The sequence below is a fragment of the Parasteatoda tepidariorum genome, chromosome 4 (assembly GCF_043381705.1).
Source record: "Parasteatoda tepidariorum isolate YZ-2023 chromosome 4, CAS_Ptep_4.0, whole genome shotgun sequence".
Taxonomy (NCBI): domain Eukaryota; kingdom Metazoa; phylum Arthropoda; class Arachnida; order Araneae; family Theridiidae; genus Parasteatoda; species Parasteatoda tepidariorum.
In genome coordinates, this window is record NC_092207.1 from 68,716,144 (window position 1) to 68,730,626 (window position 14,483).

Consider the following 14,483-nt stretch of genomic DNA (forward strand, 5'->3'; position numbering starts at 1 on the left):
TACTCACGTTATATTTTAGAAATAGTCAGCAAATTAAAATACAAATAATTTAAAGAAATATTTTTTTGTAGATTATATTCATTGCTAAAAACTTTAAACAGTGAAAATGTAAGGTAATTTTTGAATATATTTTGAAAAAAAGAACTCCGCACTTTCTTAAATGGAAATGGATCCCAATCGATTTCGCTGAAATTTGAATAAGTTGCAGTTGAAATCCTTCGGATTAAAAGTTCTCATTGCCCGATGTTAAAAAATGAACAGATTTCAGAATGAACAGGTACGGTGCTTTGAAAACTGATCAGGTTGCTTTGATCGACTAATTAGAAATTGCTCTTAAAATGGAAGTCTGACACATTTTATCTCCAAACCAGTTGAAATTTTCGTGATCAAAAGAATTTCAACAACAACATATCAAATTTTCAACCAAATCGATTGGAATATAATTCCCATATAAAATGCACGGGGTCCTTTCTTGTTAGTTTTGATAGTTTAATGAGATTTTATTTAACTTGTTGCCTTGTTCAGAGATAAAAGAGGAATATATTAAAAAGAAAAATATTTAGAGAAGATAACCTATGTGTTTCACAAAAAAAAATATTGCTTTTATGATGAAACTCGATTCATACCAAACATTTTTAATTTTCAAATTAAATTTTCATAAAAAAATTTCAAAATGTGAGAAGTTCATTAAAAGTTTTGGATTATATTAAAAACTTTGATTTCGTGTAAGTGTGAATGGCTGTAACTTTATAACCTGTTATGTTACAAAAAAATAAACCTTAAATTTCAAGAATATTTTTGTATTTATAATACTTACAAGTATTCTAAGGATCTCAATCCTTTGAAAATATCCGATGTAAAGTCAGTGATATCGTTTCCTTTGATGTCCCTTAAAATAAAAAGATTGCATTTAAAATTAAATAATTAAGAATATAATTTGAATCAATTGATTACGAAGTTATTAAAATCACATTGAACATAAAATACTCACAAAACAGTAACTGAATGCAAACCAACAAAGGCTCCATTTTCTATTTTCTCGATATTGTTATTTTGCAAGTTTCTGTAATAAAGAGACTAATTAACTACTAATTAAAAACTAATTAAGCTAAGAGACTAATTAAACTATTTCTCTGATGTTAAAGAATGATAATGAATTCAAAAAATGTCTGCAATTAAAATATGATGCAAATTAAAGCGTACATTAATGTTAAGAGTGAAATAAAGAAATGTTTGTAAATGCTTACAAAGTTCTTAAACTTGACATTCCGTTAAAAGTATTACGCTTTAAAATTTTCAAGGAAGTCCCCGTAAGGTTACTGAAAATAAAAAACATTAATATCTAAAAAAATATCTGACACAAGAAAAAAACAGACAGAAAAACATGCACAAAATAATATTTAATGATAGAAATACATAGCAAAAAATATTTGCGAAAAGCTTCAGAGTTATAAACTAAATAAGCATTCTATATATTTTCCAACACACAGCGGGCTCACACCGACCATAGTACTAACGTAAAATATCTGACGTAAACAGATCATGGGTCAGAGTTCCTTTGTCGTCGGGGTGACCGTGGTTTTCGTGGTTTTCCTCTCCACACAAATGTTGGTTAATTCCATCAAAAATGTTCTCCTCGAAAGTAAATTTCTTCCAAAACATGATACAGGAGTTTTCTTGTCTTCGGGATTGGGTTCAAAATTCCAAGGCTATGGAGTTGAACGTAAGTAATCGTAATCCCAAAATTGAGTTGGCTGTTCAACGAAGATTATAAACAAAATATTGTCCAACACCGTGATTCTGTTCTAAATTAATAAAAAATACTAAAGTTCAAATTATTTTCCAAATATTAAAATTATACGCAATAAAACTTAAGATTTAAAAACAAAATATTAAGACATTATAAATAATTAAGATCGTTTTCTTTGGCGAAATCGTATTTTCAAAATTATTTATCAGTTTTAACAGTATTTTTATGAAATTTATGTTAAAATGAAATAAAATCTACCAAAATATTAGTTAATTTTTAAGACAAGTTTATACTGCAACAAAGGCTAAAGCTATTCTTATTGCTAATTTATGCTATTATTTGTATTTCTTCGAATTCCTACGATCAATTTATTTCCTTATTTAAGAAATTGAACGTGTTTTTTTTTCTCTTTTTAAAAAAATTAGAATCGTCTATTATTATACAGCTCCATAAATAAAGGCTTTTCAGAGCATTTCTTTTGTCATCAAATGGGATGAGGACAATTAATAGTATGTTGGTGGAAACTAAGAAAATTTTAAGCCTCAGAAGAATAAGAGTTTTATTTTATTTATTTTGAATTTTTTAGATTAAAAAAAACTATCCATGAAAACATTCAAAATATCAAAATTCATACGAAATATGTCTTGTTATGGTCTAGAATGACAGAACTTAATACGAAAATACACATGCAAAGACAATGTAGAATTGTTGTTGTTGTCATAGCCAAGTAAGTCAAGGGGAGCGATTGCTCTTGTTCTCCAGTGGCCCAGTCTATGTCCGAAAATTCTGCACCTGATGCTGCACCCATATGTCATACCCGTTTATAGGGCAAACCCCTTCATTCTCTTACAGATCGTAATTTTGACCTGAATCAGAGATCGATCACTCTCCAATTCAGTACCTCTAGAGCAGAGGTCACCAAAATGGTCTACATAGACCCCCAGGGGTCTATTTAACAAAAGCGGGGGTCGATCTGAGCCAGGGGGTCGAATGGGGGTCGATCCGAATCGGAAGGGTTGATTGGGGGTCTAAGAAAAAACAGTTATTAATACGCAAATCACACATACCTAATTAAGTATGTAAAATTTGCGATTTTTTCTTTAATTGACCTTATATCAGTTTCTTTATAAGACATAAATTAATAAACGTATATTTATTCGGGTGAAACAAGTATTTACGTACCAGCGCGCAGTGGCACGAACTCAGTCAGCACAGTTAATAAGTAGTCATATGCATATGTGCGCTTGTCCAAATGTCACGTGTGACGAGCATTGACGTTACAAACGCAAATATCATACGCAGTTTCAGCTATCTATGCAAACTGTGAACATAGAATATTTGCAGTGTCATTATTAAAACTTTTATAGTTTCGGATAATTAGTTATTGTTTTGATAAAACCATTCGTTTAGTTTATATATCAATTTTAATTATCAATGCATGTAAAAAAAGAAGGTAAGCATTAATAATATGGATTTGTACAGCCCGCGACAAAACTATAGCACTCTTTGTATTTTTTTACGAAAATTACAAAATTGAACAATTTTGACGAAAACTAAAATTGACCAATTTTTAACCCAATATAGCGAACCTTGCAAAAAAACACCAGGCACACCCATCTCATTGATTTAGAAGGAATAAATCTTTAGTTACTTTACTTATTATTTCTACTTATTCATAATTACTTATTATTTAATGAGCATTAAGTACTTAAATTTCAAAATTAATATATTTTTCATAAAACTATTGTTACACAATGTACTATTACTTTAATAAATACTTAAAATCATAAAATAAATGTACAAACTCTGTATCAAATAGAGTTTTATTTTAAGTAACAGAAAATTACTTTTATGGGGGTCGATGGAGATTTCGAAAAATTATGTAGGGGTCGATGATCAAAAAAGTTTGGCGACCCCTGCTCTAGAGGTATAATTTGCTATGGAAACATGAAGGAATTTGTGACCAGACAGATTTAACGTACACCTGACACCATTTACTACACGGGGAGCCTTTTGCAGGCTGGACTTAAACTCCCGCACTCACGGACGGGAGTCCAGTGCCCTACCAACCAGGCTATCTCGGCCCACAATGCAGAACTAAATTAATTCTATTCCTTTCGAAATATTATATTCTGACAATTTTACAAGGAAACAGGGGTGAACAATGCGTTCAATTGCATGAACGAGGTTCAGGGGAAATTCGTAAAATCCAAAGGTATTTTTTCGTCTATTTAAAAAAATTCTACAGTTTCTTTTTCAATGTAAAACATTGTGCCGCTTTATCAATTTTTTTCCTGGAATTAAAATTGGAATGAAAAATTATCCCTATGCAAAGTTTTACAATAGTTTAAAGCGCCGACTGCGTGATGCTACAAAAGTGTAGAGATATTTTTTGCTATGTTTTAAAAATATTGTGCCTTAAACTATTGTATTACCAGTCTTTGAGAAAAATTTCAAACAAGACTGTGTTCATGTGTTTATGAAAACTGTGTTTTATGTGTTATTAGGCTTAAAGAATTTTCTGCACCCGAGCAAAAAAGTTCTATTGCATAGTATTTACATTTTCATTTTATTTGATTAAAAATTTTTATCGATATATTTAGCTCTCGAAAATAGGCGCCCATTTTCTCAACTTGCCAGACGTGAACGCTTGAAACTTGTCGACTGTCATTTTATTTTATATATTTTTTAAGTGAATGATATTTTTAATCAAGTAATGCCTTACCACTTCAGTTTATTAGGATTATTTATTTAATTTTGATTTGAGTTACAATTATTTTACAAGTTTAAAACGCATTTTGGAACCGAACACCGTAATAAAATGTTTCTTTAATTTAACAACTATTAGTATTGAAAGTGCACACACTAGAATTCAACTAATTCTGTGTAAAAGTGTTATTTTAGTGTATCTTCTTTATTCGAATGTTTTTTTATTAGTTGTTTAAAACTGTTTTCAAAGAGTTAATATGTTCTAATAAACATTTCATGTTTAATATTTAAGGATTTACCTTATTTGCAAAAAAAACTCAATTATAACTTACAATGTGGGAAGGTTTGCCAATCCATTGAAAGCATCGGATGATATTTTCATAATCGTCGGATTATTTTCAAGGACTCTAAAATAATGAAAATTTTATTACAATTTTTAACACAGGCCTTACTTCCAATTCCTAAATTTGTAAATGAAGTGCTTCAAAGATAAATGAAAAAAAAGGCAAAACGACTTACAATAATCGCACATTTGTCAGTCCTTCGAAAGCAGAGGACGATATCAGGGTCAGTCTATTGTGACTTAGATCTCTATGCACAAAATAAATAAGTGAAAAGTAAAATGTATTACTCTTTAAAATGTAAAAGTGTTAAAAATAATACTACATTAAAGTAATTAATTAAATTCTTTTACAAAACAAATGCTAGGAATATAATAAAATCAATTAATTAGTTAAACGACAATCTATAGCTATAAGACTATCTTAAAACTACTGATGTCTGTAAAATTTTATTCAATAAAAGATCAAAAAAAAATATTTAAAATACTTACAGTTTATACAAATTTCTCAAGCGCAAAAACTTGCTAGGTGGCAAAACTGTCAGATAATTATATTGCAGAATTCTGAAAAAAAATTTTTTTTCAATAAATAACTACACATAAAAAATAAACAATTTATCTGCCAATTCTATTTCTACAACACCATCAAAATATATAGAAGAATTATATAGGGTGTTCAAAATGCACGAAAATTTTCCAATATCTGGAAAAATGGACATCGTATCAAAACTCTAAATGTACGACTGAAGATGCACTCAAAGATTCCAAACTCTACCCCTCAAACATGTTAGGCCCCAACCTACAGGAGCATAGTCTTGATAAATTTTGCAAACTCTCAAGCAAGTATATTTTTATGCTTGGAACCAGAAATTTATTTATCGAGACATTTTTATTTTAAAAATTTTTGTACGATCTTTATTCTGCAATAAACATAATACAAAATGTGGTACTTTTTCTTTAAAATCTAAACCTGCAATAAAAGCTTGAAGTTTTTTAAGAAATTAAATTTTCCTCCCATCTCAGATCAATAAGACTGAGGTATCATTTGATGCATATCTTGAAAATATTTTATACGTATAGTTTTAGATTTTTTTACTGATTGAATGTGTTCTTCTCAAATTATTTGAACGTTTTCATACAATTTGGACAGCTTTTATGTCATGTATTTTTATTAAATTTAAAGAAATTACTGTCATTATATATACTGATAAATATAGATTTTATAATTTATATAGTTTGCTTCGGCTTAAGTATCTTAAATAAATTTTTGTTTATAACTTATCTTAAGTTACCTTGGCTCTTATCATTCTGAATATAGTAAAATAGCATGAAATTAAAAATATTTTTATGGATCGAAAAATCCAAGATTTTTTTTTCAAAAGGGGTTGGTGTCTCAACAAACTTAAAGACGTATTTTATTTTAACAATCCCGTTGAATAATCTGATTCATATTTAGAGTTATTAATGTTCAACTCCATAACCTAGTAATTTAGATCTACTCCCAAAAGACAAGGAAACTACTGGTTTAAGTATTGAAATAAGCTCGATATCCTGGATGAGTTGTTGAGGGGAACGAGCTAAAGTTTATTTTAAAAGAAAAGGAATACCACAAAAATCTAACTCAACAGAAAGGATATGTTAATCCATAATGTTTGTCTATCATAAGGAACTTTTTACGTCAAAACAATAGTCACTGAAAGTCGGATGTATTATACCAATTTACCAGACAATGCTGGGATTCAAACTTTGATTATCTCGTTTAGAGACAAGTACTTCATCCCCTAAGTCCTATGTTTTCAAACTTGTCAAATTTATGGCATCCTAACGAAATTTAAAATTATTTCTTGGAACTATTAACTTTTCAAATGATGGAATAAAGCTTGATATAACTATTCGCATAACTTTTCCGATGTCTCTTTTCCAGAGATATTTATTCCTTGGGAGAGCAGCAACTACATACTTACAAACTATTTGCAGTTTCAGTAGCCAAGCCCTAGAATACCTAGATAAAGTAGCGTCACTCTTTTTCTTGATATCTTTGCGTCGCTTCAAATTTTGATTGGCTTTCACCGATCACGTGGGTAAACAGTCGCTAATTTGTTGACTAGTTTGAACGACATCAGTATCATTGCGAATGATCTATTATTTTTATTTTCGCCTCTCTTTTTACTTTTTTTTTGTTTCATACTTTTAAAGGTATAATGACAGGTTGTTGCGCATTTGGGTAATAAAATAAATCAAATTTAGGCTTTAAATTATATTGTTTACTTGTTGAAGATCATAAGAAGAAACGACGGAAAATATGTACGGATAGAATTCACAGAGATTAATGGAATCCAAATGAAAACAGTTGATTGTGTGAGGTAAGTTTGGAATTAATTTATTTATTCATCTGTTACGAAATTTACATAATATTATTCATTAACTGTGTAGAGCAAAAATGTTTCTCTTTATTTCAATTAGAGATTTATCAAATTCAATGCTAATTATGTAAGTATGTTCACCTGAAAGAAATGAAAATAGATTACAAACATTGTTTTTTAACTCAAATAAGTTTTTCTTTAGAAAGCTTTAAAAATATATTTTAAGAGCCTTTAAATAATTGAGTGTCAGAATTAAAAATAAACTAGCGTAACATATTTAATATTTTTCAAATGAAGGAATTTTAAATTGCTTCGCTTTAATAAGATGATCCAATTCCAATTTGAACTCTTAGTTTCTTTATTTTTTATTGTTTTAAATATCTCCGGCATTATACTTTAACTTTGAGATAGTGAAAAATAAATTTGTTATATTTAATATATATCAAGAATTAGAATAAGAATTCTCAAAGAAATACTTATTAATTTTTGAACAAACCAGAACTTGTCTATTTTGTTATTAAACGGAAAAAAGCTCCCATTTACTAATTATTGACTGTCTTATCATATGCCTTAATTTGAAAGTATGGAAACCGAGTTTTAAGAAAAACCAACTGTTAAAAAATGCGAAGTGTTTTGAAAAAAAGTTACAGAATGTTTGGAAAGACGAAATGAGAAAGTGTTACCCATAGATAAGGTATTATTTTCCCTAAATAGAATCAAAATAAAAATATAAATTCAGAAAGAAAAAAATACGAATTAAAAGAAAAAGTAGTAAATATTTAAGTTGTCTTCAAGAATATGAAAGTATTAATCAATAAAAAGTCCCGTTTAAGAACGGGAACTCGGCAATTCTACATTGAAAGTTGCGGTCACAAGAGAATTGCAGTCGCCAAGATGACGGCATGTCGCTGCTTTATCTAAGTATCTAGGGTTTTAACTAAAAACTATCTTCACACATGCATGAAGATAAGAGGAGCTTTCCCTCTGAAGATAAGGCATTTTATATGCAAAAAACTGAAAAAAATTTAACCTAACACTCTTTTATTTTAAATATCAACAGAATAACTGTTAGAGGATTAATGTTGGACTTGAAATCTCTGGGACATAGCAGCGCCCCAAAATTCTATGGTTCACGTTTTCTTACTCTCTGCCATAAAATTGTTTTATAACATATATTCATGGAAAGAAAACATTTTGTATATTGTACAAATCTATTCGAATAAAATTACTGTCCTCTTTAATTCAAAATACTTACAATTCTCCCAAAGTCCAGAAACTTGAAAAATCTGTGTTGTGCAGATCTAGGCGATTGAAACTGAAATCCCTTAAGACAAAAACAAAAAAATAAAACAAAAAAAATTAGAAATCTGTAATAAATAAATATAATATTAATAACTATGTCAGTTTTGAAACAAAATATGCTTGCATAATGTATTTTTAGATCAGGTGGAATTTAGATAACTAATACATTGTCAACTAATAAGTTTCTAGATACCTTTGGAAATGATACCTCAGGTTCACATAGGAGTCTAGTTACTAATGTAGGGGAGTTAATTGACATGAATCGCAGGAAAAAAGATGTGCAAAGTTTGTCTGACAACGAGAAGGTCTTATTGTCGGGTATTACAGAAATAGCCAATCCTTCAGGAGCATACCTACTTAGCTGAAATGCTCTCAATCTAAACAAATAATAATAGTAACTTTGTGATACAATAACAAAAATGAGGCACTGATTCTCAGAATATATTTTGAGTCAGGTGACTCTCGCATATGGCTGGTAGAGGCAATTGGTTACTGTCCAGAAAAATATCAAAGAGCCGCACGCACTTGATAGCCCCCATACTCCAAAAATTTAAACAAGAAAGTTTCATGACTATTGTGGTATTGCTCTTAAGGAATAAACTCTAATTGTAACTTTTCGGTCACCGTCTTATTTTACTTCAATTTTACTCTATGCTTGAACTCAGCTTTAACCTTAACCATGAGCTTTGCTGACTGAGTTCCCCGAATCGAGGCTTCATTCCAACTTTAATTCTTACGACTGGTGGCGGGTTTTTTTTATTGACATTATACGCGTGGTCTGGTATATTCTAAACTTGATGTGACAAACTATTTTTTAAAGTTCTGATTTGTAAATTTACTAAAGAAGCCTCTCGCAATTATGTGGTTGTCTCCTTTATTTCAATTTTATCGTCATTCTTATGATATTTATAATACTTCAGCACGAGAAGGGGACCGTTATACCTGAGCCTAATTATGATTCTACATGTAACTCATGCCATCTGCTCAAATAATGACTAAAAATACTTTAATCATAAAAGTGCTCGATTATTAATGGACCATAGAGAAAATCCAAAAATAAAGTATTACAGATATGAAGGTTGTTTTTGTTTTACTAAAAACACTGATTCGTTTGTTCTATATGAGGATAGAAATCGAGACTTCAAGTATGGATAGAAATCTCGTAGCAACTAATCATAGATCAATGGTAATGTAAAATTCATTCACATCCCCACTCCAACACAAATACTCCGTAAGGCAACATATCTACTTCTTATTAATGATAGGGTTAATTTATGCAACCACTCATAAGTCTTTAACTACAAAGTACAACTACACTGCTAGGTTAACGTGGTGCAAACAACAGCGGCTATAGATCTTTCATCATTGATCACATTCTAATTGTGATGTCAGCCTGGAGAACGACCTATGCAGAAGGCACTGAACCAACGGTAAAATTAGGAAGTGAAATAATGGTCTGGAGGTGTTTTACCTTGTATGGACAGTGTTCCTTTTTCTCAAATTCATGATAAACTCAACAACAATGTCTATTGCATTATTCTTAATTGCAGAGTTTAACAGTCATAGACAATTAGCAGTCGCAGAGTTTTACTGGTTAGACCCAAGTTATTTCCAGTATGTATTGCCAGCTACCATGTTACGAGGTCCACCAATAATTGGTATGGAAATAAGTAAATTGGAAAAAAGGCAGGCCAAAAAAGTAGCTAGACAGACCAGTAAGTTGGTATTTGGTATCCAATTGACTGTCACCTAGACAGGATAGTCAATTACTATCCATATGACTGGCCGACCTTGAATTCTCATTTCATTTACATCGAAAATCTCTATGACGAGTTTGAACACCTAATTAGAAACCGTTCGAAATCAGCGAACGATCTTACATGACTTCTGCAAGCCAGATTCTATTTTATTTTATAACTGTCGCTGAACAGCCGACCCAATATTTAGGTTTGCGACTTGTGATGTTCAACTCCGTAGCCTTGTAATTTTGAACCCGATTCGAAAGACAAGGGAACTCGCGGATCAAGCATTGGGAGAAGTCTGCCTTCGTGGAGGACTTTTTGATGGAACTAATCCGCATTTGCATTACATGGAGAGGAAGAACACGAGAACCTCCCATGGTTAGCCTAACGACAAAGGGACTCTAACCCATGATCCGACTACCACTGAAGGTATTTCACGTCAGCAATGTGGTCGGCGCAAGCCGGATGCGGATTCGTATCGACCATCCATTGCCGGAATTCGAACCCGGTTCACCTCATTGGAAAGCGAACGCACCATTCCCTGAGTCATCGCGGCTCCTGTAAGCCAGATTGAAGAAAATACCACCATCTGTTATTAAAGAATTGTGGCTTAACTACCACTACGAATATTAAACATCAATTCACTGGTATATAACACATGCTAACTTGATTCAATCACGAGGTACCTTTTGATAGATGAAGGTTGGCATGGTCGAAAACTCCGCCCCCAAATTGGTGACCTCCGGGCGTGATTCGTACACGCAGAAACGCCCACTTCGCAGAAATCTTAACAGTAACGCCTACTTCGATGGATGATCCACATTGAACAGTTGACTTGCTACTTGTGATAGCGGCATCATCCACCTCCTCACTCTGTGGCTGCTCAGTCTCGTCTCGAACATACACACAACGTCGGCCAGCAAACACAAACCGTTCATCGGATTCTATCTCTGATAAAATTCTGGTGGGTGAATATTGTGGCGTAACTACCACTACGAATATTAAGCATCAATTCACTGGTATATAAGACATGCTAACTTGATTCAATCACGAGGTACCTTTTAATAGATGAAGGTTGGCATGATTGGCACTTCTTCCTCACAGAGTCTCTAGAAAACATGCCATGGAAAATAGGGGCTATAACTGCTTTATACTCTAGCGCCTATTAAATATGAATAAATGTCGCTATTACTTTTTTAATTACAGGTGCCCGAATACATTTTTGGAGATAGTATATTCAGCATTCAAATTTCAGCAAGTAAACTCATGAGTTAATAAGAAGTATTTTATTTATGTTTATTGCTATCAACTATTTTTCTGTCCAAGATTATTTCTCTTCATGGCACCTATTGAGATATCACAATTAAATAAAAACTAAAAAAAGAGAAACTTTAATCTAAGAATAATACTTTTGATATAGATTTTAACATTAACTCGCAACTGCCTGATTTTATTTTTCATAATTTAGATTTCGGTAAATAAAATAATTTGAACAAATTTATTGAACTTTTAAATAAATCTAACTACTATAGTAAAATTTATTCAAAATTATTAAAATGCCTGCACTTAGCATGTGCTGAGAAAAAGAATTATAATAATTACTTTTAACTATAGCGGGTACTTTTTGTCACAAAACGGAAGCTTTCCACTATAAATATGCACATATTATACACAACATTTTTAACAAACATTTGTTCAAAGTTGGAACATTTTTAACATTTGCAACATTTTTAAGAAGCATAGAAATTATAATTATCAATACTTAGTAGCATATTATCATGCAATTTTACCGAAATTGTAACACGATGTTAAAATGAATCATGTTTGCAAATAAGTTGATCCAGGTTATTGAAGAATCATGTTCAAGAAGACTTTGCTTGATAATTAAGTTAAATCCGACGTTTTACATGAGGAACTTAATGCTATAAATAAGGATTATAGTTATGTGAATAAATAAAGCAGTTTGTAACTTCAATTTAACTGAGAAATGCTTTAAAAAGTATAAAACATTTATCAGTTACGTAACTAATGTCCATGCATCAATTTAAAAGCATTTTTCTTTTTTAGTTGGATAGTGATTATTACAAAAATTTAAAAATACTAACTAATTATATATTATTATAAAACGTCCAATTTTATGCATCTTAATGCTTTTCTGTCAATTCGTTAAGTGTAGAAGTAGGTAAAGTATATGAAATAAAATGCGAGGTTCTTAATGTAATTGCCTATTATTTTTAATATAAGGGTTAAATATAGTAGGCTTAGAAACTATAATGAGAGATTTTTACTTTATTTTAACTTACAGTTTCCGTACTTTTTCTGGAAGATTTGAAGGCAACATTGAAGCATTTTGATGCATGCAGGAAACATATAGCCCGACGCATGTGCAATGCTTTGGACAAACAAGATCTGAAATTAAAAGTATATTATTTCATGCATGTTCTTTTTTTAAAAAAATCAAAATCTTGCTTTTTTCCTGATCTAAAGTTATATTTATAATTTGAACAACAAACAGAAATTACTTTACCTTTTTGGTTGAAATATTATCAAAGTTTTTTTTTTTTATTTTCTGGAAGTTGGAGATAATTTGAAATAATTCTTCGATATTTATATTTTTGTAAAAGATGCATTAACCTATGAGAATTGCAGCATCATGCAGAATATACAAATTTTTAAAATTCCATCCCCTTATCCAAAAAGCTGTTCTTTTCATTTTAAGCCTATCAATTCATCAGTAATTACTTTCTTAATTGTAAATTTCTTGTAATTACTTTTTTAATTTGTTTTCCTGATACAAAAGGTTATCAAATTCTCCTCACCTTAAACTAAGTGTTTATGATAATTTTATGCTGTGATATTTTATAAATTTTAAAACTTTATTTTTTATTCAATTAGAGACAATAACAATTTCGATTATAGACACAATATTGCAAAAATTGAAACCTTATACATTGTTTTGAATTATTTAAGACTTTTAAAAATCCATTTTAAAACCTTAAAATCTATTACAGTGAATTTTACATTTTCCTAGCTTCAATATATTTTGAAAAGCTGTGTTCTTTTAAATATTCAAACGAGAATCTAAAATAAAATGTTATGTTGAAAGCACAAAGAAAAACTGATTTTGAATTTCTCACTCTAAAAACATACTGAATAATAAATCTAGAAGTTTAAGCTGACGGACAAGAAGTGTTGCTCAATCTTAATAAATCCTAAGCACTTAAATACTTTAACACTAGAAGGAAGGAGGAGACCACTTTCGTCTATTGATCTGTACTTCAAAAAATAACTTACTGAAAGTATTGAATATTGATAACTTTTAATAAAAGCTTTAACAAACTTAAAAGTAAAACTTTTCATATAAATCTTTTTATTAACTTTCCCCATAAAGAACCTTATACCTGGGATAATGGGAAGGACTAGTGTTGCCTCTATGGTATTTCGGTAGGGACTCTATAACTCCAGGTAAATTTGGGTATAAAGTGCTCTTTAGTACGCATAATATACCCTAGTCTCAATATAAAACAGCAAGAATATATTCAACTAGTATTTATAGAGAAAAGTAAACTCAATTATTTAAGAATCTAATGTTTGAGTAAAGATGAAGCGTCAGTGCTTCTTTTAATGAAATATTTTTGCTAATAAAATCGTTTAAAATGCCATACGATTTTGGTGACCAATTCTCTAATATATTTCTATTGAATTAACTATGATTATATTTTAAGATTTTAGATGCCTAATTGATCTGCACGCAAACAGTCTTGGAAGAAACACAGTGGTCCTTCAATCTTTCAGGTATACAGCAATGATCAAAAGTCTTTCTAGTGTTAAATGTATATAAATAAAATTGCGTGTCAAAAATAAAACAGTGTACTTAGTTAATTAGTATTAAGGCGTATTGTGTTTGACTTAGTATATTTGTATTCATTTTCGTCGGAGATAAACTAAAATAATATTCACTAAATTTAGAAATAATAGAAAAATCTAGATACAACACCACATAATAGCTCATCATCTCCGTGTGGACAGTTTCTAATTCCATCACAAAGTTTGTTGATAGGCAAACATGAACTTCTGTTATAACATTTATACTGTCCAGGACAATTATATGGATCTAAAAAACAAAAAGGATAGATTTAAATCTTTAAAATACAATATTGCTATTTCTATAGCGGTTTTGAGTCAAAAAATTTTACTTAAGCTTAGAAAAATGAAATATAAGTGGTAATATTAAATTGAAATAAAATATAATTTTTACTGCCTTTACAAATCGCATA

At 30.3% G+C, this 14,483-nt stretch overlaps 1 protein-coding gene across 1 annotated transcript in view; it reads right to left on the reverse strand.

Moving 5' to 3' along the window:
* The window catches only part of LOC107439925 (uncharacterized), a 75,197-nt gene that overhangs the window by 4,164 nt on the left and 56,550 nt on the right, over positions 1-14,483 (reverse strand). Inside the window, exons 31-39 of the mRNA XM_071180001.1 lie at positions 14,204-14,320; positions 12,510-12,615; positions 8,418-8,486; positions 5,292-5,363; positions 4,979-5,050; positions 4,792-4,866; positions 1,248-1,319; positions 992-1,063; positions 818-889 (exon numbers count right to left, since the gene is read on the reverse strand). Coding sequence (XP_071036102.1) covers positions 818-889; positions 992-1,063; positions 1,248-1,319; positions 4,792-4,866; positions 4,979-5,050; positions 5,292-5,363; positions 8,418-8,486; positions 12,510-12,615; positions 14,204-14,320 — 727 coding nt within the window. The remainder of the gene's footprint in view (positions 1-817; positions 890-991; positions 1,064-1,247; positions 1,320-4,791; positions 4,867-4,978; positions 5,051-5,291; positions 5,364-8,417; positions 8,487-12,509; positions 12,616-14,203; positions 14,321-14,483) is intronic.